General features: G+C 51.5%; 1 protein-coding gene and 4 non-coding genes across 5 annotated transcripts; 3 read left to right on the plus strand and 2 right to left on the minus strand.

Moving 5' to 3' along the window:
• Window positions 1-287: 287 nt before the first annotated feature.
• LOC116951385 (tyrosine-protein kinase Srms-like) lies at window positions 288-11,764 on the minus strand. The gene is made up of 5 exons (XM_032969922.2): window positions 9,293-11,764; window positions 8,061-8,213; window positions 3,893-4,071; window positions 2,625-2,772; window positions 288-1,829 (listed from the first exon to the last, which is right to left on the minus strand). The coding sequence occupies exons 1-5, from the start codon at window positions 9,441-9,443 to the stop codon at window positions 1,633-1,635; spliced, it is 828 nt and encodes a 275-aa protein (XP_032825813.2). The 5' UTR covers window positions 9,444-11,764; the 3' UTR covers window positions 288-1,632.
• A 9,877-nt stretch (window positions 11,765-21,641) lies between these two features.
• On the plus strand, window positions 21,642-21,714 carry TRNAK-UUU (transfer RNA lysine (anticodon UUU)). Its single transcript has one exon. It is a non-coding gene; the product is annotated as a tRNA-Lys (tRNA).
• A 728-nt stretch (window positions 21,715-22,442) lies between these two features.
• Window positions 22,443-22,515, minus strand: TRNAK-UUU (transfer RNA lysine (anticodon UUU)). The gene has a single exon. It is a non-coding gene; the product is annotated as a tRNA-Lys (tRNA).
• Window positions 22,516-24,783: 2,268 nt separating this feature from the next.
• On the plus strand, window positions 24,784-24,856 carry TRNAK-UUU (transfer RNA lysine (anticodon UUU)). Its single transcript has one exon. It is a non-coding gene; the product is annotated as a tRNA-Lys (tRNA).
• Window positions 24,857-26,283: 1,427 nt separating this feature from the next.
• Window positions 26,284-26,356, plus strand: TRNAK-UUU (transfer RNA lysine (anticodon UUU)). The gene has a single exon. It is a non-coding gene; the product is annotated as a tRNA-Lys (tRNA).
• The last annotated feature ends 356 nt before the right edge of the window (window positions 26,357-26,712 follow it).

The following is a 26,712-nucleotide window of genomic DNA, read 5'->3' on the forward strand; positions in this document are numbered from 1 at the left end:
TGCCGGTCATGGTTGGCTACGTATGGTGCGAAAAAAGTTCATCCTTCACCACGCTGATCAGTGCTGGTTTACTGAAGTGGGCAGAGGAAGGCCCAGGGCAAGGTTCAGACACCACTCGCCACTGATGTTAGCCGTGGCTAGGAAACTCGAACTCAGGTCGCCGGCTTCTTTGCGAAGCGTGCTAACCACTACGCCAACCACTGCGCTCACACGCAGTGCTGCACTCGTACATGAGGTCGGTCATGTGAAGGCTTGTTAGTTGATATACAGGCAGTCCCCCCCCCCCCCCCCCCCCGACGTATGAACGCCTGACTTACGAACATCCGCACTTACGAATGAGCTTCCATAAAACATGTATTTTTTTTAACCATCCGACTTACGAACATCCGCACTTAAAAACGAGCTTCCCGAACATATTTCTTTTTCACCATCTGACTTACGAACGCCCGACTCACGAACAATCCTTACTTATGAATAAGCTTCCGTAAGATATATTTTTTTAACCACCCGACTTGCGAATGCGAACTCGCACTTGCGAACCGAACCGCAGAAACTATTTACAGCGTCAAATGCAAATGTACATTTCTTCTTAATCGTGAGTTTTGGTTTAACCTCAGCACATTTTATGACACTGACTGTATTGTGCAATTTAAACACAGTACATTATTGTGTTCCGACTTACGAACCGTTCCACTTACGAACGGGTCTCGTATAAAGTACATATTTCACCAGAACTTATATACACAATGTAGGAGTATAAATAGAAAAAAACATATAAAAGACAACCTGAGGTTACACATGATACAAAAACTCCTCATGTACAGAACATTTGTTCCATCCACTGCTGTATGAGGGCCTCCCAACAGCACACAGGTCGCAGAGGTTATTTGACCATACTTCACCATTCTGGTTTAGTGTGCAATGTATTTGGCTGCGCTCCTGCCCTCTACAGCTCACAATGCAGCCTCAAAGCAGCCTATAACACCCTTTCATGCGTGGTTGTCGCCCATCCAAGCACTACCCAGGCTCAAACCTGCTTAGCTTGAGATCCGATGAGGCCTGTGCATCTTCTGGGTGATTTGGTCACATCAAGCCTATTTAGCGTTTTCATTGCATGGCAATGAAAACATATATATACATTGCATGGCAATGAAAACAAATATATACACACGTTTGTTAATTCTCAGAGCTGGAATGATACGAATTTAAAAGAGTTTAACCAAATACGTCATTTTTTTTGTGTAGTCTTTGGCGACTGGACAGAAACTATAGACTCTCACTAAGCCTGAGTCAGGATTGAAGAAATTCCCATTGTGAATGCTCTCAGCTAGCAGTGCACCACCCTGGGGGGGAACTTTGTAATTCCTTGCAGCAGGGCCTCTGTCTACGGGAACCTGTGGCTCCACTATCGTCGGTGACGCGGCCGTCAAGCGTGCAGACGGTGCAACTGCGCCGGCTGCGTACTGCGCGTGGGCTGGATAGAGGGGCCCGCATGGTGGGCTACGAAGAGAGGAGCAAAAACTGGAGCGGGAGGTCACGTGCCCCTACGATCTTCCTCTCCGCTAGTTCTCTCACATCAGTCGCAATATTCGCCGTCCACTTCATAGGGGTTCGCGGGGGGGTCGCAGGAGGTCACTCCTCGTTGTCCTGCTCCAGCCGCAGGAGCGCTTGCAGGCGCTCCCGCAGCACCGAGAAGCACGGCCTCGCCTCCTCTTGCTCGCTCCAGCACTCCACCATGGTGGCGTAGACGGGCGAGGGGCACCGCGCCGGCTGCGGGAGGCGGTACCCGGACAGCACGGCCACCTGCACGTCCCGGTTGTTGCGAATGTCTGCACGGAGAGGCGCAAGAAGAGGAGGATGAAGCAGGTGGGTCTGTTAGTCTGTCACTGTCTAGAGACCCCATACAGAGACCCGTCTATCTGTCATTCTGTCATCGTCTAGAGACCCCATCAGAGACCGGTCTGTCTTTGTGTCACTGTTTAGAGACACCGTCAGAGACCGGTCTGTCTGTTACTGTCTAGAGACCCCATCAGAGACCGGTCTGTCTGTTACTGTCTAGAGACCCCATCAGAGACCGGTCTGTCTGTAACTGTCTAGAGACCCCATCAGAGACCGGTCTGTCTGTCACTGTCTAGACACCCCATCAGAGACCAGTCAGCCTGTCACTGTCTAAAGACCCCATCAGAGACCAGTCAGCCTGTCACTGTCTAGAGACCCCATCAGAGACCTGTCTGTCTGTCATTGTCTAGACACCCCACCAGAGACCAGTCAGCCTGTCACTGTCTAGACACCCCATCAGAGACCAGTCAGCCTGTCACTGTCTAGAGACCCCATCAGAGACCTGTCTGTCTGTCATTGTCTAGACACCCCACCAGAGACCAGTCAGCCTGTCACTGTCTAGACACCCCATCAGAGACCAGTCAGCCTGTCACTGTCTAGAGACCCCATCAGAGACCAGTCAGCCTGTCACTGTCTAGAGCAGGGGTCGACTTATAAGACTTATCATGTTAAGAAATGTCAGCTAAGATTTATTTGCGAGCCAGATGCAGTCATCAAAAGAGCCACATCTGGCTCGCGAGCCATAGGTTGCCGACCCCTGGCCTAGAGGCTCTGTCGGTGCTTACGTGAGTAGGGACGCTGTCCGAAGGTGAAGATCTCGTAAAGCAGCACGCCGAAAGACCACACGTCGGACTTGGTGGTGAAGCATTGGCCGGTGAGGCCCTCTGGGGCCGTCCAGCGCGTGGGGATCTTCCCCATCGGTGAGCTCTGGGCCTGGCGGGGGTGGGGGCAGCGCCATCGATGATGACGACGATGATGTCATCAGTCACGTCATTAACGCAATACCGCACGTGGGTTTTTTCCGCAGCTGTTATCTTTCAGATTCGTTATTGATTTTAGGCGAGGTAGTTGTGATCTCGACAATTTCGTGTCGCGATATTCACATGCATTGCGGCTCATGAAATATTGAGGGTTTTTTTTTTGCCACATGTTATTTTGGTTTCGGACCCCTTCCCTAGGTGAACTCAGCCTACACTCATCCCATCAAATTCTATGTTATCTATAAGATAACTTTTTGCTGGGTACACAAATCCTAACAATGTAAAAATACCACACCACGTACATACGGAAATGTACATGCATTTTCCGATGTTGACGTCAACAAAAAACATTCGCCTCACCACCCCCCAGTAAAGTTGATATGATCTTACAGGAAATGTATCGCGATTCAGCGGTTTTGTCGGTTAATCTTCCTGACTAATCACAAACACACAAAGCTAGCATGTGGCTTCGTGAGTCCCAAGATGCGTATCACTCCGCTGCGACCTATGGGTCGGGCACATTGCCCGTTGACAAAGAAAACGGAACGAAAGCTGAAAAGTCTTGCAAAGAAGCAACGGGAAAGGTGCGCACTTGTAAATGTACCGAGAGGCAGGAGCGGCGCGGCACAGATCACAGAACATACACGGGTGAGGGGCGTCACATCGAGTGTGGAGACATCGTCGTGTGATTGGTCCTGCTCAGGGAGTTGAATTGCGAGGATGGACGATGGTTGGTGGTCGAGAATGGTGATGGAGCTGCAGCTGAAGTTGGGAAATGTGCCCCAAGAGGACACCCACCGTGGAGATGGAGCGACGGGATGGCCTCATTCACACGGGCTATACGGATTGGTACGCGGCGTTACACCTGAACCGGCCTGGGCCTCTCCCTTCATCAACTTGCAGCTGGGCCTTAGTTCACCTCTTCACCCAGCCCCCTCACGTACCCCCCCCCACTCCCCCCATTTGGAAAATGGCAGCAACGCGTGTGTAAAATGGTGGTAACTTTTCTAAAATGGCGGAAACATGCATGTAAAATGGCGGCAACGCGAGTGCAGAATGGTGGCAACGCGCACGTGTGCGAGAGCGAGCGAGAAGTCGCCGATGCAGCAGCGCAGCGAAGCATCGACGAGCACGTTCCTCGCGGCGAGGTCACGATGCACGAACCCCCGCGCCGCCAGGTACTCCATCCCGCTCGACACCTGTGCACCCAGGTGCAGCAGCTCGCACAGGTGCAGCCCACGGCCTTCCTCACCTGCCAGGGACAAGGGCAATGGTGGGGGCGCAGAGGTCACAGGCGATGGGTCAATCAATTAAACTATTTTACGTTTAGAGGTTGAACGTTAGGAGTCATGATTCCGTTATAGTTAGGATTGTAATGAAGATATCACAAATGTTTTTTTGGTCTTCTTGTTTACACGTATCGCAACTGCGATATCCAGGTTGTTGTATGCTGTGGTGGCGCTATGTTGAGGGCGGTGCAGTAAATTCCAATGATCTGCTGTACATCTTTGCTCCCACGGTTTTGTCGGTACATGTTAGTGATATCCAAATTTGCCAAATGAGAGAGAATCATCATCATCTGGACCAATCAGTTTCAAGGACAATGCATATATTATCATAGTATGTTTTTTGTTTGCATTTTGACTGCAAGTATTGTGGTTAATGCAGACATGAATCCTCGTAAAAAAAGGTTTCAGTTTTGTTGCCAGAAAAAAGGGGGGAAAACCCTATTATGAGGGAGAATCACTCGCAAGCTACTTAATTGAATGCTTGGCAGGACCCTCCTGAAAAATAGTCTCGACACTCAGTAAGGCTTTTCTGGGTAAACAAGTGAAACAATATCCACGTCGCGTCACGGGACAAGGAATCCGTTCAAAACTCTCGCAGGACAGAGCATCGCCCCCGGTGCTGTGGAAGCGGATATCACAGAACTGCTTTTGAGATCTCCTTCAAGTAAAAATAAATCACATTTTATAAAGTGCCTTTCTACGAGGTACTCAAGGTGTTGTTGACTTCACATACGACCCCCGTATGGGTGACCATCCGGCAGGCTTCGTTCCGCAATGGCCGGTGTCCTGCGTGTTTCTTTGGACGCGGCTCTCCGTACGACGGTTGTCCCGGGCCTTCTGTTGTGGCTGTGGAACGGCCAGCCAACTAGCGCTGTTCATGATTCGGATACCATGGTGATGTCTAAACCACCTGCCTAAATACACCCGATTCTCTCTTGCTTTCTCTGGCTTGGTTTCTTCTCTCCATCTTCTTCATTGTTTCTCCCCAAGGCTGATGGTATATATATATTCATGATGTACCTTGAAATAACCGCTTATCGACACGAAGAGGCAACACTTGCCACAACCTTCCGTGCTCCGGACGGAAATGTTCATCGCGTTGGTAGTTAAACCAACATTCTCAATTCTCAGAGCTGGAATTCAGCCGAATTTGGTACTGGTGTTTTTTTTGTTTTTTTTTAATGTGTGCGTGCAGTCATTGTTGGCCGAGTTGAGACCGTCAAGGAGCTGAACCTTTCCAAACTGGCTGATTTAGTCCCAGCCGCCCCCATGAACTTCGTCCTCCCAGTGCAAATTACAACGGGCAATTCCCCCGACTCGCCACCCACGCAGGCTCGACCTTCACTTCACGCTCCCGTCAATGATTGCCCCCAAGTAGTTCGCGGGGTTAGAATTTACAAGCTGGGCGAGAGCGTGGCCATTAAGCGAGTCTCAATGTGAAAACACGTCCAATAAATCCGCCCGTTACACGTGGCGTTCATGCCATAGTCCAGCGCTACCATGAAAGGCGCTACGTTTCACATAGTCTGCAGTAACATTTTACACGTTAGCTTCCGTGGCCAATAGTATTGCAGTGGTCCCTCAGTTTACGATGCCATCGATTAATGAGATTTTGATTAACCATCCTCCTCCCATACGGTTCTATTGTTTCGATTTACGAATTTTTTTCGATCAACGATGTTTACGATATGACGCGGCCGCAAATTTTCGCCAATCGGAGGGCTCCTCAGTGGACTCAGCAGACCTCAGCCAATCAGTGCTCTTAATGTGAGCGTTTTGAGAGCAACTTTTTCTGGTGAAAAAGGTCAACTTCTGATCGTCTTGGAACAAATTCAGCCTTTAACATGTATTTCCTACAATCGATTGAAGATAACTTCAATTAACGATGGTTTTCGTAGAAACAATTAAAATCATTAACCGAGGGACCAGTGTATTCGTAATTAATCTTTTTCAGGGTGGGGGGGGGGGGTTCAGATCGACCGGTGTGTAAAATGCGTTTCGTACACCATCCTGCACATGATACAGCCGATTAATAAAGTTGTGACGTGCTACAAAGAAAGTGCCAATGAATTTACTGCTTCAGCGGCATCTTCTGTGTTGCTGCCGGACAGCGATCCACAACAACATTTTAACCAATGAGGCACGGACCTTTCGCCGGTAGTTACGCACACGGTCTGACCCTGTAATCAATCAGTCGATCATGATTCACGCAGTCGGCAGTAGTTTCGCAAATAGGAAATAGGGAGGGGCAATGTTTGCTATGCATCGTTTTTCCAATTTACGTATCCTGGGAGAGTAATTTTTGCAGATCTGAATAATATATATTTCTTGCGGAACCCTGACGCCGACACACACACACACAAAGAACGTCACGACAACCTTGACCGCCGCTGTGAATACACACTGCAGTAGTAACCGGGTCGTCCGTCGGGTTCGAACCACGAACCTCACCCTGCGCTCCCTCCACAACGACGACTAATAAAAGCGTGTGTCTCCCACGCTAACATTTATAAGCTTGCCAAATCCACTTTCTCGAGCGGGTCTCTTGCAAGGTGACCACGTCACGTTAGTGCAAGCTGAACTTCTTTTGCACCGTACTTAGCCAACCGCGCGTATCGGAGGTTGCGGGGTGGGGTGCGGGGGAAGGACTTCAAACTTAACACAAAAAGGGGTTCAGGCACCAGGAAAAGCTATTGGCCCAGACACAACTGGTTGCGGTAACGTGGGTAGAGCCGTAATCCCAATGACCTGGGTTTACGTTCCTTTTTTGTATTTGCATCATGCACACCACGTGCTGGTCTGCTCGGTTGCCTCATTTTTAATTTAGCACCGTCCGGATTGAGCAAGCCTATGAAGTGAGGCTCTTAACAGATTTGCACATCGCACCCAATGTGTACATGTGTAACGTCATTTATGAGCTCGGCGAGCCAATCCAACAAATCGCGTCTCAGACGTGCAGGTCACGATAATTAGCAGGTGCGTCTGGCACTACCTGCAGAGCGGTGGTGCAGTGGCTATCGCAGTGCACTGCGAACCTGACCGCCCGAGTTCGATTCCCCGCTTACGACCAAAAAACAGTGGAGAATAATTCAGCTGGTCGTGGACCTCCCCTAGGTCGACTCAGCATTAACTGAGTACCTGGTACACTAGCACAAATGCGACCAGGCGTGGTGTATTGGTCACACCACCCCTATTCCGGGCTTCATACGTGCATTCTCACATCATTTTCCACAATATCCTGGTAAAGGCTACATGGGGGATCTTTGTCTTTTTCATTATTTAAGACTATGGTTCGTTGTAGCATAGTGGTTAGCGCCGTAGACGACCCAAATTCGACTCCTGACCGCGGCTCACATCAGTAGTTATCATTTGAACTGGCAACTGGGCCTTCCCTAAATCGACTCGGCCCTAAATGAGTACCTGGTACCACGTGCAAGCAAGTAGAACTTGGGGAGACAAAGGCAGCAGCCGAGCGTGGTCCTGGCCATAGGCGCTTTCGTAGGCGTGACCTTCACAGGAGCCCCTAGCAGTCAGTGTAGGCTACGCGGGGGATATTTGCCTTGTGATGCCGCCACTGTTAGGTTAGGGCGCGGCGTACCGGCCGGCAAGCCTGTACGGACCATGAGCTTTGTGGAAGATCAAACCCAGGGATATTCTTGGGTGTGACCTTCCACGAAGCTGATGGTCCACCCTCAGTCCCATCCAGCGCACAAACCGTGGCAGCTGCCGATACCTGATGATGCACAAATGGAAAATGAGAAACTCTCCGGGAGTGCGCAACTGAGGTCATGCAGAACCGGACCGTAAAACGTAAAACGAAGCAGTGCCCCGAACCGCTTTGCTCCGAACGCGGTCGTCTGCTGCCTGTGACCACCCGAATGTGAGACTGCGGTCGTTCCTCTGCACCTACATCGGCCGTACGAGAGACTAATAAGAAGGAGAAGAGACGTACTGCGCAGGAAGGCCTGCAGGTCGCCGCGCATGAGCTCCGTGATGAGCGAGACGTGGCCCTCGTGGACGCACACTGCGTACAGGCGCAGCAGGTTCTCGTGCGACAGCGTCTTCATGATCTGCGCCTCCCTGTGCAGCTCCTCCACCGGCAGGCCTGTCGCGCGAAGACAAAGACCCACCCGTAGAGCTTTAACGGACTGTTGGGGCAAGTGCTGTTAGCGAGCACCTATGAAGGCTGCAACGGCACACGAGGGGGTGGGTGGCCAACACACATAGACATCTAAGACACACACAAGCAAACACCTAACACGCACAAAGACCCCCCCCCCCCCCCCGTATAGCCTTAACAGACTCTTGGGACAAGTGCTGTTAGCGAGGAGCAGCACCTAGGAAGGCCGGCACGGCACACGAGGGGGTGGGTGGCCAGCACCACGCCCGACCACCTCCCCGGCGGTAACGTTTACGCACCAGGTACTCGTTGTTGAGGCCCAGGACCGGTTCAGATAATCACCGAATCGAACTTGTGACAACGGGTTTCGTAGCGCAGCGTGCTAACCGCCATGCTACCTCTCCCCATGCACGCACGCACACACATGTAAACACAGACCGAGGAATCTGTTAATAATGACCTGTATTAGCATCGGTCAACACACGTCTGGGAGGCTCAAACAGGATGCTCGACCCAGACACATGGGGGGCTGGCAGCGGCCATCCCTGTCAGCCCCGCCTACTTTCGCATAGCCCCGCCTACTCAACGGCTAGCACTGCCCGCTGTGTGGCCTGGTGTTGTCGATGGCCCCACCCTATGCTCATAGGTCCCGCCCACTACATTGGTAGCCCCGCCCATTGTGCCCGCAACAGAAGTTGAGCATGGGAATTGTGTGTTTTTTTTACTGAGCGATAAAAATTTAGATTTTCGCAAAAAACTTTGGGATGCTGAATGGTTGAACCCAGGCTGCCGGCAGTGCTGGCTGAGTGTCTCTGACACGGCCATAATTAACCTCTTTGAGAGTTGAACCCAGGCTAACAGCAGTGCTGGATTTCTTTCTCCGACACGGCCATTAAGAACTTTGAGAGTTGAACCCAGGCTGTCAGCAGTGCTGGCTCAGTGTCTCTGACACGGCCATTCTCATGAACCTCCCCGACAGCCCAACTTGGCCACTTCAGGGGCAATGCGCGAACCGCCGGCGTTGACGGCCGGCTATTTCAGGCCGAGCGAACCTACGCGCGCACCGGGGTGGAGGGTCTTGACGGCCACGTGGTAGCGCTCCTGGTAGACGCCCTTCCACACCTCGCCACTCTGGCCCTTGCCGAGTGTCCGCACGCGATGCAGGTGTGAGGGGTTCACCTCCCAGCACTCGGCCCACTTGGGGTGCGGAGACATCACGTCGGACTGCACCTCCTGAGGCCAACATGGTCGTCAATGTCGTCAACGTCAACGTCGTCATCAACATCGTCATCGACTTCGTCAACAACATCATCGCTATCAACGTCGTCATCAACATCGTCGTCAATGTCGTCGTCGTCGTCAATGTCGTCATCAACATCGTCATCAACTTCGTCAACAACATCATCGCTATCAACATCGTCATCAACTTCGTACTCAACATTGTCATCAACTTCGTCAACAACATCATCACTATCAACATCGTTATCAACTTCGTCAACAACATCATCACTATCAACATCGTCATCAACTTCGTACTCAACATTGTCATCAACTTCGTAAACAACATCATCACTATCAACATCGTCATCAATTTCGTCAACAACATCATCACTATCAACATCGTCAGCAACTTCGTCAACAACATCATCACTATCAACATCGTCATCAACTTCGTCACCAACATCATCGCTATCAACATCGTCCTCAACATCGTCATCAACTTCGTAGTCAACATTGTCCTCAATTTCATCAACAACATCATCACTATTAACATCGTTATCAACTTCGTCAACAACAACATCATCAATATCGTCCTCAACATTATTCGTCAACATCGTCATCAACATCGTCAACAACATCATCGCTATCAACATTGTCATCAACTTCGTAGTCAACATCGTCATCAACTTCATCAACAACATCATAACTATCAATATCGTCATCAACTTCGTCAACAACAACATCATCAATATCGTCCTCAACATGGTCGTCAACATCGTCATCAACATCGTCAACAACATCGTTATCAACATTCTCATCAGCATCCTCAAAATTGATACCTGTCAACCCCTAACAGTGGCTATCTTATTCACAGACCAATTCAGACATTATCAGTCACCCCGTGCCATTTTACATTTCAACGTTCATCCTACAAAGTCCCATCACAAGGGAGGAACACAAACAAATAGACAAAAATAGCTTTTTCCCCGTATTGATGACGGCCGTACGCCGTATGGATCTGCAAACTCAATTTCCCCGTACAAGAATACGGGCTATAAGCCGTGTGGGTTTACAGCTGTGAAAATCGTCCTCAACATCACCATCATCACCGCAGTGTCATCGTCACTGTAATCGCCATCGTCATACCGTGGCACGGTGACGCCATGGGCAGGCGTGCGCATGGCCCTTGAACTCATTGCCTCGGCCGAGAAGGCTTATTTACGATTGAGCAAATTGTGTTGTTGGTGATGCTGCTGCGTTCGCAGTGGTGCGTTGCCCGAAACGTTGCCTATTCTGCTTTATTTTAAGGCCACACACAAACACCGTGTGGGGGATGTGTGGGAGATGGCTGCTGTTGCTACTGCTGCTACTGCTACTTTTCCTGCTACTGCTGCGACAACTACCACGACTGCTACTTCTGTTGCTGCTACTGCTGCTACTACTTCTGCTACTACTTCCGATGCTACTACTACTTCGACTGTTGTTGCTGCTACTCGTGGTGCTAATGCTGCTACGACTAAATGCTGCTTCTACTGCTGCTGCTACTGCTGCTTCTACTAGTACTGCTTACTCCCGCTGCTGCTCCTCCTGCTGCTACTCCTGCTGCTGCTACTCCTGCTTCTACTAGGACTGCCCTCTTACTCCTGCTGCTGCTACTCCTGCTGCTGCTACTCCCGCTTCTACTAGGACTGCTCTCTTACTCCTGCTGCTGTTGCTGCTACTCCTCCTGCTGCTACTCCTGCTTCTACTAGGACTGCTCCATTACTCCTGCTGCTCCTGCTGCTACTCCTGCTGCTACTAGGACTGCTCTCTTACTCCTGCTCCTGCTGCTACTCCTGCTGCTGCTGCTCATGCTGCTGCTCCTGCTGCTGCTGCTCCTCCTGCTGCTGCTACTCCTGCTGCTACGAGGACTGCTCTCTTACTCCTCCTGCTGCTGCTGCTACTCCTGCTGCTACTCCTCCTGCTGCTGCTCCTGCTTCTACTAGGACTGCTCTCTTACTCCTGCTGCTCCTCCTGCTGCTACTCCTGCTGCTGCTCCTGCTTCTACTAGGACTGCTCTCTTACTCCTGCTGCTCCTCCTGCTGCTACTCCTGCTGCTGCTACTCCTGCTGCTGCTACTCCTGCTGCTCCTGCTGCTACTCCTGCTGCTGCTACTACTGCTGCTACTAGAACTGCTCTCTTACTACTGCTGCTGCTACTCCTCCTGCTGCTACTCCTGCTACTGTTACTCCTGCTGCTGCTACTCCTGCTTCTACTCCTGCTTCTACCAGGACTGCTCTCTTACTCCTGCTGCTGCTCCTGCTGCTTCTGCTGCTACCTCGGCTCCTAACTTCTCTCCCCCCCAGCCCCCCCCCCCCTCTGCTTTGCTTGCCAGCCGCCGTGACCTTGGCGCAGGGCTGCGTGAGCACGGGCAGCTGCCTGCCGTCGCGCGCGTGGTAGTGCAGCAGCAGCTCATGCACGCTGGCGTACGCCTTGCCGCGCTTGATGTAGAAGCCCTCGTCCGAGCGGTGCACGCGGTAGTTCTTCACCTCGCCGGGCGCCACCAGCACTGCGTGAGGTCACGCAACGCGGGGAGTGTCGTCATCGTCATCACAACAATGGCTGCGCTCGTCATCGTCGACGTCACAATGAGAGCCACGAGGGCCCGCGAGTTGTCATCGCGGTCACCGGGGGTGGGGGGGGGGGGGGAGCTTTCATCGGGGTTGTTGTTGGTTCGAGCGGTCGTCGTCGTCATCGCGAGTTATTCAATCAGCCGTCATCATTAGGAACAGCAGTCGTGCTGTGATAATTACAATAATTATTATATTTCGTCTGGAACACACGAGAGAGGGGCCATCCATTTCGGAGGTACGCAAAGATCTGTCACACTCACCAGACAGAGTGTACACACACACACAGTCACACTCACCAGTGTGTACACACAGTCACACTCACCAGTATGTATACACAGTCACACTCACCAGTGTGTACACACACACACAGTCACACTCACCAGTGTGTACACACACACAGTCACACACACCAGACAGTGTACACACACACAGTCACACTCACCAGTGTGTACACACACACACACAGTCACACTCACCAGTATGTACACACACACAGTCACACTCACCAGACAGTGTGTACACACACAGTCACACTCACCAGTGTGTACACACACACAGTCATACTCACCAGATAGTGTACACACACAGTCACACTCACCAGTGTGTACACACACACACAGTCACACTCACCAGACAGAGTGTACACACACAGTCACACTCATCAGTGTGTACACACACACACACACAGTCACACTCACCAGACAGTGTACACACACAGTCACACTCACCAGTGTGTACACACACACACAGTCACACTCACCAGACAGTGTACACACACAGTCACACTCACCAGTGTGTACACACACACAGTCACACTCACCAGACAGTGTGTACACACACAGTCACACTCACCAGACAGTGTGTACACACACAGTCACACTCACCAGACAGAGTGTACACACACACACTCACCAGTGTATACACACAGACACACACAGTCACACTCACCAGTGTGTACACACACACACACAGTCACACTCACCAGTGTGTACACAAACACACACAGTCACACTCACCAGACAGAGTGTACACACACACAGTCACACTCACCAGACAGTGTGTACACACACATTCACACTCACCAGACAGAGTGTACACACACACAGTCACACTCACCAGACAGTGTACACACACACACAGTCACACTCACCAGACAGAGTGTACACACACAGTCACACTCACCAGACAGAGTGTACACACACAGTCACACTCACCAGACAGAGTGTACACACACAGTCACACTCACCAGACAGAGTGTACACACACACAGTCACACTCACCAGACAGAGTGTACACACACACACAGTCACACTCACCAGACAGAGTACACACACAGTCACACTCACCAGACAGAGTGTACACACACAGTCACACTCACCAGACAGAGTGTACACACACACACACAGTCACACTCACCAGACAGAGTGTACACACACACACAGTCACACTCACCAGACAGAGTACACACACAGTCACACTCACCCGACAGAGTGTACACGTGCGTGTGCTCTTGACCCACGCCCCCGTCTCGAACCAGGAAGGTTCCCACGGGGTTCCCCAGCAGCCGCGAGCTGCTCTCGAACCGAGACAGCGACCCGAAGTACCAACTGCACGCACAGAGACACAAGACGACCCCCCACCCGTGTCGCCTTTAATAGACTGTAGGGGCAAGTGCTGTTAGCGAGTTTCAGCACCTATGAAGGCCGGACACAGCACCACGTCCGGCCGCCTTTGTCTTCCTCAGTGCTGATGTTTAATGGACACCGCACCAGGTACTGGACTCATCTTAGGGCGGAGTCGACCTGGGGGAAGGGAGGCCCTGGACCAGTTCGGAAATCAATGACGATGATGATTCTGCTGATGATGCAAATTCTACTGCGGCTCATGACGATGGCGCTACTGCTAATAATGTTGTTGCTGCTGGTGAGGACGGTGATGGTACCGCTGATGCTGATGATGATGGTGCTGCTGATGATGATGCTGACATTGCCACCGCCACGAGGATTTGACAGCTCACTCGTGCGCCTCCACGCTTCCTATCTGTGGTGATGATTCTGCTGCTGATGATGATGCTGATGATGATGTCCCACCAACTCCTGCGCCTTCCTATCTATGGCGATTCTGGCGATGATCATGATGATGATAATTCTGCTGCTGATTATTCTGCTGATTATGATATGCCGCCGCCACCACAACCACCACCAGCACGATTTAAAGCTCCGCAAAACTCATTCCTGCGCCTCCACGCTATGATGATGATGATTCTGCAGCCGATGATGCTCGTGCAGCTGATGGTGATACTCATGCTGCTGATGATGACAACAATAATTCTGCTGCTGCTGTTGCTGCTGATGATGACGGTACTCAGGATGATGATGATGATTATGACGACGACGTTTCACACCAACTTTCCACGCTTCCTATCTCAGCCGATGACAACAACACTAATGCTGATGATGACGGTAAGATACTCATGCTGATGATGATGATGACAATAATAATTCTGCTGCTGCTGTTGCTGCTGATGATGACGGTACTCAGGATGATGATGATGATTGTGACGACGACGTTTTCACACCAACTTTCCACGCTTCCTATCTCAGCCGATGACAACAACACTAATGCTGATGATGACGGTAAGATACTCATGCTGATGATGATGATGACAATAATAATTCTGCTGCTGCTGTTGCTGCTGATGATGACGGTACTCAGGATGATGATGATGATTGTGACGACGACGTTTTCACACCAACTTTCCACGCTTCCTATCTCAGCCGATGACAACAACAACTCATGCTGATGATGACGGTAAGATACTCATGCTGACGACGACGACGATGACGATTCCACGCCACCAACTCACTCCTGCGCCTCCACGCTGTCGACGGGAGCCACGAGCGACGCGGGCAGGAAGCCCTCTCGCTGCGTCGGGGCGGCCCTCCGCTCCATCTCCCCGCCGTCGCCTCCCGCCCTGCACCACCACCACCCGGCCGCGACGTCGCAGTCCAGGACCTCGACCGCGGCGCCCTCGGCCACGCTCAGGACGTTCGACTCGGGCGACTCGAAGGCTCGGAGCGCCACGTAGCGGCGGCGCTCGGGCAAGGGCGGCGGCGGCAGCGGCGGCGGCGTCGGTGACCGTGCAGGCGCAGGGGAGTGTTCGTAGATGTTGTCAAAGGTTTCGTTGTGGTGGACCTGCTTCTTCCCCGGCGCGGGGAACCTCTCGCTGCTCTTCTTGTCCTCGCACGCGGCGCCGTCTCCCTCCGAGCGCCTCGTCTCGCCTCTCCCCTTGCTACCCGAGCAGCAGCAGCAGCAGATGGAGCAGATGGAGCAGAGGGAGCAGATGGAGCAGATGGAGCAGAGGGAGCAGCATTTGGCCCCCATGGCGAGCCCGGCGCGTTGAGTTTGGCCAGTGACTGAGTGAGATTGGCGAGTTATGGTCCTGTAATTGGTTCGTTGTGTTCGTTAGAGTTGACTAACAGCTGAGTGAGATTTGGCGAGTTATGGTCCTGAAATTGGTTCGTTGTGTTCGTGAGAGTTGACTAACAGCTGAGTGAGATTGGCGAGTTATGATCCTGAAATTGGTTCGTTGTGTTCGTGAGAGTGACTGGTGGCTGAGTGAGATTGGCGAGTTATGGTCCTGAAATTGGTTCGTTGTGTTCGTGAGAGTGACTAATAGCTGCGTGAGATTGGCGAGTTATGATCCTGAAATTGGTTCGTTGTGTTCGTGAGAGTGACTAATAGCTGAGTGAGATTGGCGAGTTATGATGCTGAAATTGCTTCGTTGTGTTCGAGAGAGTTTACTAACAGCTGAGTGAGATTCTTCTTAGAGGTTGCGTGCGTGAGAAGAGAAGTGATTATCACGGTTGGCTCCAAACAAAAATTGCTTGCATATCAAAGTGGAGATGTTCACGGCCGTCAAATTGCGTGAGATGTGACGACGTTCACACCCGCGAGTCTCGGTGTGAGAGGCGAGTGGTCGCACCCCCGGGTCGCTGAGGGGATTTGAGGAGGTGTGGTGAAGATCCAGTTGAGAAGGTGACAATTTTTTTGTTATTTGCGGGAAAAATGTCACCTGGAAATTAAAGAACAAATAAAATTAAATTAAACATACAGGACTGCAGGTTACAGGACAGGAGGTGTGGTGAAGATCCAGTTGAGAAGGTGAGAAAAGAACATTTATTGGCGGGAAAAATGTCACCTGGAAATTAACGAACACATAAAATAAAATTAAACATACAGGACTGCATTCAACGGAGCAACACAAAGATATCCTTTGGTTTCGATTTAAAGCTTTCGTGACTGCAATGATTCATCTTCTTTGGTTCTTTCGGTAAAGTCACGTAGAATGAGAATAAAATAATAAATTGATAAGGTGTATTAGATAGACAGGTGAGATGTAGGTGTATTAGATAGACAGGTGAGATGTAGGTGTATTAGCTAGACAGGTGAGATGTAGGTGTATTAGCTAGACAGGTAAGATGTAGGTGTATTAGTTAGACAGGTGAGATGTAGATGTATTAGCTAGACAGGTGAGATGTAGATGTATTAGTTAGACAGGTGAGATGTAGGTGTATTAGCTCAACAGGTGAGATGTAGGTGTATTAGTTAGACAGGTGAGATGTAGGTGTATTAGCTAGACAGGTGAGATGTAGGTGTATTAGCTCGACAGGTGAGATGTAGGTGTATTAGACAGGTGAGATGTAGGTGTATTAGCTAGACAGGTGAGATGTAGGTGTATTAGCTAGACAGGTGAGATGTAGGTGTATTAGCTAGACAGGTGAGATGTAGATGTATTAGCTCGACAGGTGAGATGTAGGTGTATTAGCTAGACAGGTGAGATGTAGGTGTATTAGCTAGACAAGTGAGATGTAGGTGTATTAGCTCGACAGGTGAGATGTATACACTACACAGGTGAGGTTGCGTCTATTGGCTTATCAGAGAACAATACCTGTACACACCTGTTGCAATGGTCTGTGCTGTCTTCTCGCCTGCGTCTCTCTTGAGCCTGGGTGAGAGGGGGGTGGGTTAAAAGCGCATGGGATGTGGGGAGGCGGGGAGTGGGCCGTGGGATGGGCGTTCAGGTGAGGCAGGTATTGGTCACTGGATAGATTCTGCATGTGTAGTGTTTATAATGACGAATAAACTTCTTATGAGGCACACTCTGTTTATTGTAATACTTCTCTTACACAGTCCTTTACACACAGAGGGGTATACGGTCCCCTCACCCTATACCCTAAGAAGGTACAGCCTCCGGACTTGGCGTGACCTACACACAGCTCTCTTGATACCCTAAGGAGGTACAGCCTCCGGACTTAGCGGGACCTACACACAGGTCTCTTGATACCCTAAGGAGTTACAGCCTCCGGACTTAGCGGGACCTACACACAGGTCTCTTGATACCCTAAGGAGGTACAGCCTCCGGACTTAGCGGGACCTACACACAGGTCTCTTGATACCTAAGGAGGTACAGCCTCCTGTCTTGGCGGGACTTACTCACACGTCTACCGCTATCCTAGAATCCTCCGGCTGGGACCTAGGGGAGGCTATCTGACCCACCGCTGGCCCAGTGGGTCTTGACCACTGGATGCGCCGAGCCTTAGCCCTCAGAAGGGCTGGAAGGCTGGGTCCAGGGTCCTGGCTATCTTCAGCCCAGGCTTCGGTCTTCGTGTAGGGAGAGAACTCCCCGCGTTCGGCGCGGTCACCCTGCTTATACCCGTTTGTGGCCAGGTCTAACCAATCACACATTCCCACGTGGAACTGTCTGATTGGTTCTTACCAAACTGTGGCTACGTTCCACTTCACCTCGTCTGACCCCAACCGTTATGTACCCAGAGGTAACGCTGCAATGCCCTTTTGATACCTAATGGCAATGCAGGTTACCGAACAGTGAGTAGTTAACACCTCTACACGTGTAGTGGCCTTATTGACGTCGGAGACTGTTCATTGGAGGCAACACGTATTTATTACAGACGCTTCAATTACAGTGGCGAATCTGATACTTGAAGAGTTAACGGCCTCTTCACCCGTACTCTATAGAGAGAACGTTCCCCGAGCTTTAGCCCACGCTAGCTCCCTGGTTCCCTCTATCCTGGTCCTCTTTCACCAGCCCCACGAGTCCGGCCCTCAGAAGGACATCGGGCCTCGGGGCTCTGGTGTCGCACCCTGGCTTGCTTTGCCCGGCCCTCGAAAGGACAGCGGGCCAAAGGAAGTTCCAGGGTCTGGCTAGTTGATCTTCTTTCTTCACTGGCTCTTCATCTTGCTCGAGTCGAACTGCCTCTCAGCTCACCGGGTTCCACCTTTTATACTGTCCCTCACTGAGAGGCGGGGCTGGGAGGGATCACAGCGTCCCCCACAGCCCCCCAGGGTGGTGGCCGTAGCGGACGTGTTTGTGGCCACCCGCCTCCAACCGCGTGTCACCCTCCCATAACACCTCTACACATGCATGAGTGTCTGTTTGTGTGTGTGTGCATGGGGAGCGGTAGTGTCGCAGTTGGCTCGCTGCGTTACGAACCTGGCCATCCGGGTTCGATTCCCGCTCACGGCCAACACTGGGGACGATTGTTTGAACCGGTCCTGGGCATCTCCTAGGTCGACTCAGCCTTAAACGAGAACCCGGTGCGATGTGTAAACATCGCCAATAGGGAGACAAAGGCGGCCGGGTGTGGTGTTGGCCACCCACCTCCTCGTGTGCCGTGCCGGCCTTTATAGGTGCTCGCTAACAGCACTTCCCCCTACAGTCTGTTAGGCTATACGCGGGATCTATGTGTACATGTGTGTACGGCAAAAACAACCCCCTACCTCCTCATGGTACCAGGTGGTAACGCTGTGGTGGGCAGTGCTGTGGGGGGAAGGTCAATTGAGATTGGCCTTTCCACTCATGTCCTCCGTTTGTAACCACCACAGCGGCCAAACTGGGGCTCTGGACGGGTGCGAGGGGCTGGTAACCCCTCCACCTTCAATTAATTGCCACAAAACCACGACGGAAAATAATAATTAATAAGCTTGCCCGGAGGCACCAGGGAGACAGGCGTCTATGCCGTCTCCTGGCCAAACCCCATTTGGCGGAGCCTGGAGACTGAATCCTTACCCTCGGGGTTCCTCCAGAAACAGCAAAAAACCACTACGTGTGGCCACGTGGAATGTTCGAACGCTCACTGCGGAGGAGAGGCTGCCACTCCTCTGTCGGGAGCTGGACCGGTACCGCCTGGATATCTGTGGTATTCAGGAGGTCCGGTGGACCGGCTCTGGCTCCTGCCACCATGAGGGGTGGACAGTCCTCTTCTCGGGGCAGGAGACTGCCAAACAACAGGGAGTGGCTCTTCTTCTGAATGAAGGGGGCGTGGGAGCGTGGCGGTGAGGTAAGCCCAAAGCTACTTTGGGCTCACCTTCCCATCAACCAGAGGCGAGGAGTGGTGGTCGTGGTTACTTATGCCCCCACCGAAGACGAACATCCGTGGAGGGATGCAGGCAAGGCCGATGAGTCACATGCCTTCTATGACCTGTCACAGGTGCTGGCTAAAGTGGCCCCTCGGGATAGAGTCATCTTGTTGGGTGACTTCATTGCCCGAGTTGGTCATGAAGCTGGCACCTGGTCTGGAGTGATTGAAAGGCATGGGCCAGATCAGATCAATAACAACGGCAGGAGGCTGCTAGATTTGTGTGCAGCCCATGGGCTTGTAATTACCAACACGCTGTTCCGGCATTGGCGCATCCACACAACATCAAGGATGCATGCCGAGTCCAAGCAAGAACATCTGCTGGACTACATAGTGACGGAACAGCGGATGCGGGCCCATGTCCTTGACACCAGGACCTACCGTGCAGCTGATCTGCCCACTGACCATCGACTTGTCCTCTGTAAGATGCGCCTGCCTATGATGCCATCAGTAGGCCTGGGCTCTGGGTTGTTCTTCATGCTTTCGGAGTCCCTGACACTCTGCTCACGATCATTAAGGACCATCATGATGGTGAGCGGGCCTGGGTAAAACTACGTGGCTGGGAGTCGGAGCCATTCCCTGTACACCTTGTGGTGCGACAGGGTTGTCCTCTGGCTCCCACATTATTTAACATATTTTTCGACCACGTAGGTCGTGAAGCCTTCAATAGCCATTAAGAGGTGGGGACTTACCATCAGCCCCACCAAAACTAAGCACCTGCCTGGATATTTTGTACCATCGGACACTCCACCCCCACAACTCCCAATTGGTGATAGGGCAGTTGTAGAGAGAGTGGAGAGTTTCCCATACCTGGGCAGTGTGGTCATGACCGGCTCCGGTTTAACAGCAGAGGTCTCACTCCGAATCAGTCGAGCGGCATTATCTTTTCATTGGTTGCGTAACGCTGTGTGGAAGCTACCTGGTCTGTCGCTCCGAACGAAGCTTCAGGTCTTCTCCGCCACAGTCATTCTTTCCCTATGCTTGCGAAACGTGGACCCCCCTAACGGAGCATCTTCGCCGGTTAGAAACATTTAGGCTGGCCTGCCTATGACCCATCCTGGGTTTAACCAGACTAGATTGTGTGAGGAGCTCACAAATCCTTGAAAGATCTGGACAAAATCCCATCGGTGAGCCCCTCCGGCAGGTGAGGCTGCGTTGGCTGGGTCATGCAGCCCGCATGCCCAGCCACCGCATGCCCAAGCAGCTTTTGTTTGGCCGGATAAAGGAGCTAAACGAGCACGAAACCGGGTAGAGCGGAGATGGAGTGATGTGGTCCAGGAGGATGTGGAGCTGAGTGTACCTGACTATGACTGGTACCAGCGGTGTCAAGATCGACCTCGATGGAGGAGGCTCGTGAAGGACGCTACTGGGCAGTTGCAGGCAGTCAACCTCCATAAACAACGGAGGGCAGAGGAGCAACGCTCACAACAACGAGCGGAGCGCCGGGTGGATAAAACGAAGCAGTAGGGAGCTCAGATGGTGCATCTGGCGGTCATCTCAGTCAGTCAGAGAGAGCCTTCCAAAAATGCATGTGGCCTCCAGGTGCACCTAGCCTGGCACAAGCGCCGTGTTGACATCACAGTCACTTAATGGCGATTGGCGGTTGCTGTTATTTGGTGTACTTGTCTTTTGCAAGATCAGTGACGAATATCTGAACCGATCCTGGAGCTTCCCACGGTCGACTAAGCCTTAAATGAGTGCTTGGAGCGTTGTGTAAATATCAGCATTGGGGAGACAAAGGTGGCTGTGCGTGGTACCGGCCACCCAATCCCATCGCGAGCTGTACCGGCTTTCATAAGGTGCTCGCTAACGGCACTTTCCCAGCCTATAAATTAAGTGCATGATTAGGTGTGTGAGATTTCCACTCACGGCCAACATCAGTGACGATCTGAACCGGTCCTGAATGAACCTCCCCCTGGGTCGGCTCAGCCTTTAAACGAGAGCCCGGTGCTGTGTGTAAATATTCGCGGAACTGGGGAGACAAAGGTGGCCGGGTGTGGTTGCTGTCCATGACTTCTTCACGTGCCGGTTCGGCCTTCGTCGGTGCTCGCGATCAACATGTCGAGTCTGGGTGTCGACTCAGGGGTGGGGGGTGGGGGGTGTTCGTTGTTCGGTTTGTGCTGCCCCTTGTGAACGCATGGGCCCGGATAGCTCAGTCGGTAGAGCATCAGACTTTTAATCTGAGGGTCCAGGGTTCAAGTCCCTGTTCGGGCGCTTGTCTAATCTTTTTTTATTGTAGTAAGAAGCCGCTGCGTTGTGGTGAGCGCACTTCGCTGTAAACCCGGCGAAGCTGATTTTGATTCCTGGCCACGGTGAATGTCAGTGGTGAGAAATTTCCTTCCCTGTATCTGAACCTGTCCTGGTTCTCCGCTGGGGTGACCCAACCTTCAAACAAATCACCCGATGCGGTGTGTATAAAGCATCAGATTTTAAAAATCGTTATACTTGTCCTCGTCATGGTAATGTGGAATGCCCACCAAGCAAACACTGTCAGAGCAACTGAGACACTGTGGCTGGACCGAAGCAGCCCATAATTTCTCAGTATAGATCAATAAAGTACTATTGTTGAGAAGCCAACTGTAGCTGTGGCCTTTAGCGACGCTGGTTCCTGCCATGCGAATGAGGAATTTCCACCACTGGCTCGATCCTGCAAATATACACATATAAAGTAACCGCTTGTGCAGACATACGGAACATGTGTGTATTGCACATCCGCCTTTGTCTCCCGAGTACTGATGCTTTATACACACCGCATCGGGTAAATTTTTTGAAGGTTGAGTCACCCCAGAGGAGAACCAGGACAGGTTCAGATACAGGGCAGGAAATTTCTCACCACTGACATTCACCGTGGCCAGGAATCAAAATCAGGTTCGCCGGGTTTACATCGAAGTGCGCTCACCACAGCGCAGCGGCGTCTTACAACAATAAAAAGAGAAGACAAGCGCCCGAACAGGGACTTGAACCCTGGACCCTCAGATTAAAAGTCTGATGCTCTACCGACTGAGCTATCCGGGCCCATGCGTTCACAGGGGCAGCACAAACCGAACAACGAACACCCCCCACCCCTGAGTCGACACCCAGACTCGACATGTTGATCGCGAGCACTGACGAAGGCCAAATCGGGACGTGAGGAAGTCATGGACAGCAACCACACCCGGCCACCTTTGTCTCCCCAGTTCCGCGAATATTTACACACAGCACCGGACACTCGTTTAAGGCTGAGTCGACCCAGGGAGAGGTTCATTCAGGACCGGTTCAGATATTCGTCACTGATGTTGGCCGTGAGTGGAAATCTCACAAACCTAATCATGCACTTAATTTATAGGCTTTAACAGACTGGGAAAGTGCTGTTAGCGAGCACCTTATAAAAGCCGGTACAGCACGCGATAGGGGTGGGGTGGCCGGTGCCACGTACAGCCACCTTTGTCTCCCCAATGCTGATATTTACACAACGCTCCAAGCACTCATTTAAGGCTGAGTCGACCGAGGGAATGTCCAGGATCGGTTCAGATATTCGTCATTGATGTTGGCCATGATTGGCTAGGAACTGCGTGAGATTGGTTAGTGGCTGCGAGAGATTGACTAGTGAGATTGGCTAGTGGCTGCATGAGACTAGCTAGTGGCTTTGTGAGATTGGCTAGTGGCTACATGCGATTGGCTAATGGATGCGTGAGATTGGCTCGTGGCTGAGTGAGATTGGCTCGTGGCTGAGTGAGATTGGCTCGTGGCTGACTGAGATTGGTTATTGGCTAAAAACACAAAAGCTGTATATCAAAGTAGAGATGATCACGCCCGTAAAATGCGTGAGATGTGGCGACGTTCACACCGCGAGTCTCGGCGTGAGAGGCGAGTGGTCCCACCCCTGGGTCGATGAGGGGAACGGTGCAGACATGTGAGGTCTAGTGAAGATCCAGTTGAGAAGGCAACAGTGCTTTGCGGGAAATGTCGCTTGGAGTTAAATAAAAAAAACCACGATCGGTTTTAAATCCCGGGTCGATAAATTGAGTACCATTTTGTGGAAATTCAACAGTACTGTAGGTACAAATAATCGTTACACTTGTCCTCGTCATGGGAATGTGGAATTTCCACCAAGCAGATACTGTCAGAGCAACTGAGACACTGTGGCTGGACCGAAGCAGCCCATAATTTCTCAGTATAGATCAATAAAGTACTATTGTTGAGAAGCCAACTGTAGCTGTGCCCTTTCGCGACGCTGGTTCCTGCCATACGAATGAGGAATTTCCACGACTGGCTCGATCCTGCAAATATACACATATAAAGTACCCGCTTATGCAGACATACGGTACATGTGTGTATTGCACATCCGCCTTTCCAGGCGACATTTCCCGCCAAGCATTGTTACCTTCTTAACTGGATCTTCACCAGACTTCAAATGTCAGCACCGTTCCCCTCATCGACCCAGGGGTGGGACAACTCGCCTCTCACGTCGAGACTCGCCGTGTGAACGTCGCCACATCTCACGCATTTTACGGGCGTGATCATCTCTACAGTGATATACAGCATTTTTGTTTTTAGCCAATAACCAATCAAACTCAGCCACGAGCCAATTTCCCGAGCATCATGAGCCAGTCTCACGCAGCCATTAGCCAATCGCATGTAGCCACTAGCCACTAGTCAATCTCATACAGCCACTAGCTAGTCTCATGCAGCCACTAGCCAATCTCACTAGTCAATCTCTCGCAGCCACTAACCAATTTCACCAGCATCACGAGCAAGTCTCACGGAGCCACTAGATAATTTCACGCAGTTCCCAGCCAATCATGGCCAACATCAGTGACTAATATCTGAACCGATCCTGGACCTTCCCTCGGTCGACTCAGCCTTAAATGAGTGCTTGGAGCGTTGTGTAAATATCAGCATTGGGGAGACAAAGGTGGCTGTGCGTGGCACCGGCCACACCAACCCCATCGCGTGCTGTGCCGGCATTCATAAGGTGCTCGCTCACGGCACTTTCCCAGTCTGTTAAAGCCTATAAATTAAGTGCGTGATTAGGTGTGTGAGATTTCCACTCACGGCCAACATCAGTGACGAATATCTGAACCGGTCCTGAATGAATCGCCCCCTGGGTCGACTCAGCCTTTAAACGAGTGCTCGGTGCTGTGTGTAAATATTCGCGGAACTGGGGAGACAAAGGTGGCCGGGTGTGGTTGCTGTCCATGACTTCCTCACGTGTCGGTTTGGCCTTCGACGGTGCTCGCGATCAACATGTCGAGTCTCGGGGTGTTCGTTGTTCGGTTTGTGCTGTCCTTTGTGAATGCATGGGCCCGGATAGCTCAGTCGGTAGAGCATCAGACTTTTAATCTGAGGGTCCAGGGTTCAAGTCCCTGTTCGGGCGCTTGTCTGATTGTTTTTGTTGTTGTAGGAAGCCACTGCGCTGTGGTGAGCGCACTTCGCTGTAAACCCGGCGGACCTGATTTTGATTCCTGGTCACGGTGAATGTCAGTGGTGAGACATTTCCTTCCTTGTATCTGAACCTGTCCTGGTTCTCCGTTGGGGTAACTCAACCTTCAAACAAATCACCCGATGCGTTGTGTATAAAGCATCAGTACTCGGGAGACAAAGGCGGATGTTCAATGCACACGTGTACCGTATGTCTGCACAAGCGGGTACTTTATATGTGTATATTTGCAGGATCAGGCCAGTGGTGGAAATTCCTCATTCGTATGGCAGGAACCAGCGTCGCCAAAGGGCACACCTACAGTTGGCTTCTCAACAATAGTACTTTATTGATCTATACTGAGAAATTATGGGCTGCTTCGGTCTAGCCACAGTGTCTCAGTTGCTCTGACAGTGTCTGCTTGGTGAATATGCCACATTCCCATGACGAGGACAAGTATAACGAATTTTTTTACCTGCAATACTGTTTAATTTCCACAACATGGTACTCATTTATCGTCCCGGGATTAAAAACCGTTCGTGGGTTTGTTTTAATTTGTTAGCTCCAGGCGACATTTCCCGCCAAGCATTCTTATCTTCTCAACTGGATCTTCACCAGACCTCAAATGTCAGCACCGTTCCCCTCATCGACCCAGGGGTGGGACAACTCGCCTCTCACGCCGAGACTCGCGGTGTGAACGTCGCCACATCTCACGCATTTTACGGGCGTGATCATCTCTAGTTTGATTTACGGCATTTTTGTTTTTAGCCAATAACCAATCTCACTCAGCCACGAGCCAATCTCACACAGCCACTAGCTCGTCTCATGCAGCCACTAACCAATTTCACGCAGTTCCCAGCCAATCATGACCAACATCAGTGACTAATATCTGAACCGATCCTGGACCTTCCCTCGGTCGACTCAGCGTTAAATGAGTGCTTGGAACGTTGTGTAAATATCAGCATTGGGGAGACAAAGGTGGCTGTGCGTGGTACCGGCCACCCCACCCCCATCGCGTGCTGTACCGGCTTTCATAAGGTGCTCGCTCACGGCACTTTCCCAGTCTGTTAAAGCCTATGAATTAATTGCATGATTAGGTGTGTGAGATTTCCACTCACGGCCAACATCAGTGACGAATATCTGAACCGGTCCTGAATTAACCTCTTCCTGGGTCGACTCAGCCTTGAAACGAGTGCCCGGTGCTGTGTGTAAATATTCGCGGAACTGGGGAGACAAAGGTGGCCGGGAATGGTTGCTGGCAATAACTTCCTCACGTGCCGTTTTGGCCTTCGTCTGTGCTCGCTATCAACATGTCGAGTCTGCGTGTCGACTCAGGGGTGGGGGGTGTTTGTTGTACGGTTTGTGCTGCCCCTGTGAACGCATGAGCCTGGATAGCTCAGTAGGTAGCGCATCAGACTTTTAATCTGAGGGTCCAGGGTTCAAGTCCCTGTTCGGGCGCTTGTCTTATCTTTTTTTATTGTAAGAAGCCGCTGCGCTGTGGTGAGCGCACTTCGCTGTAAACCCGGCGAACCTGATCTTGATTCCTGGCCACGGTGAATGTCAGTGGTGAGAAATTTCCTGCCCTGTAGCAGAACCTGTCCTGGTTCTCCGTTAGGGTGACTCAACCTTCAAACAAATCATCCGATGCGGTGTGTATAAAGCATCAGTACTCGGGAGACAAAGGCGGATGTGCAATACACACATGTACCGTATGTCTGCACAAGCGGGTACTTTATGTGTATATTTGCAGGATCGAGCCAGTGGTGGAAATTCCTCATTCGTATGGCAGGAACCAGCGTCGCGAAAGGGCACAG

Source organism: Petromyzon marinus, chromosome 43, assembly GCF_048934315.1.
Source record: "Petromyzon marinus isolate PM22_M1 ecotype Great Lakes invasive population chromosome 43, UKy_Petmar_22M1.pri1.0, whole genome shotgun sequence".
NCBI lineage: Eukaryota > Metazoa > Chordata > Hyperoartia > Petromyzontiformes > Petromyzontidae > Petromyzon > Petromyzon marinus.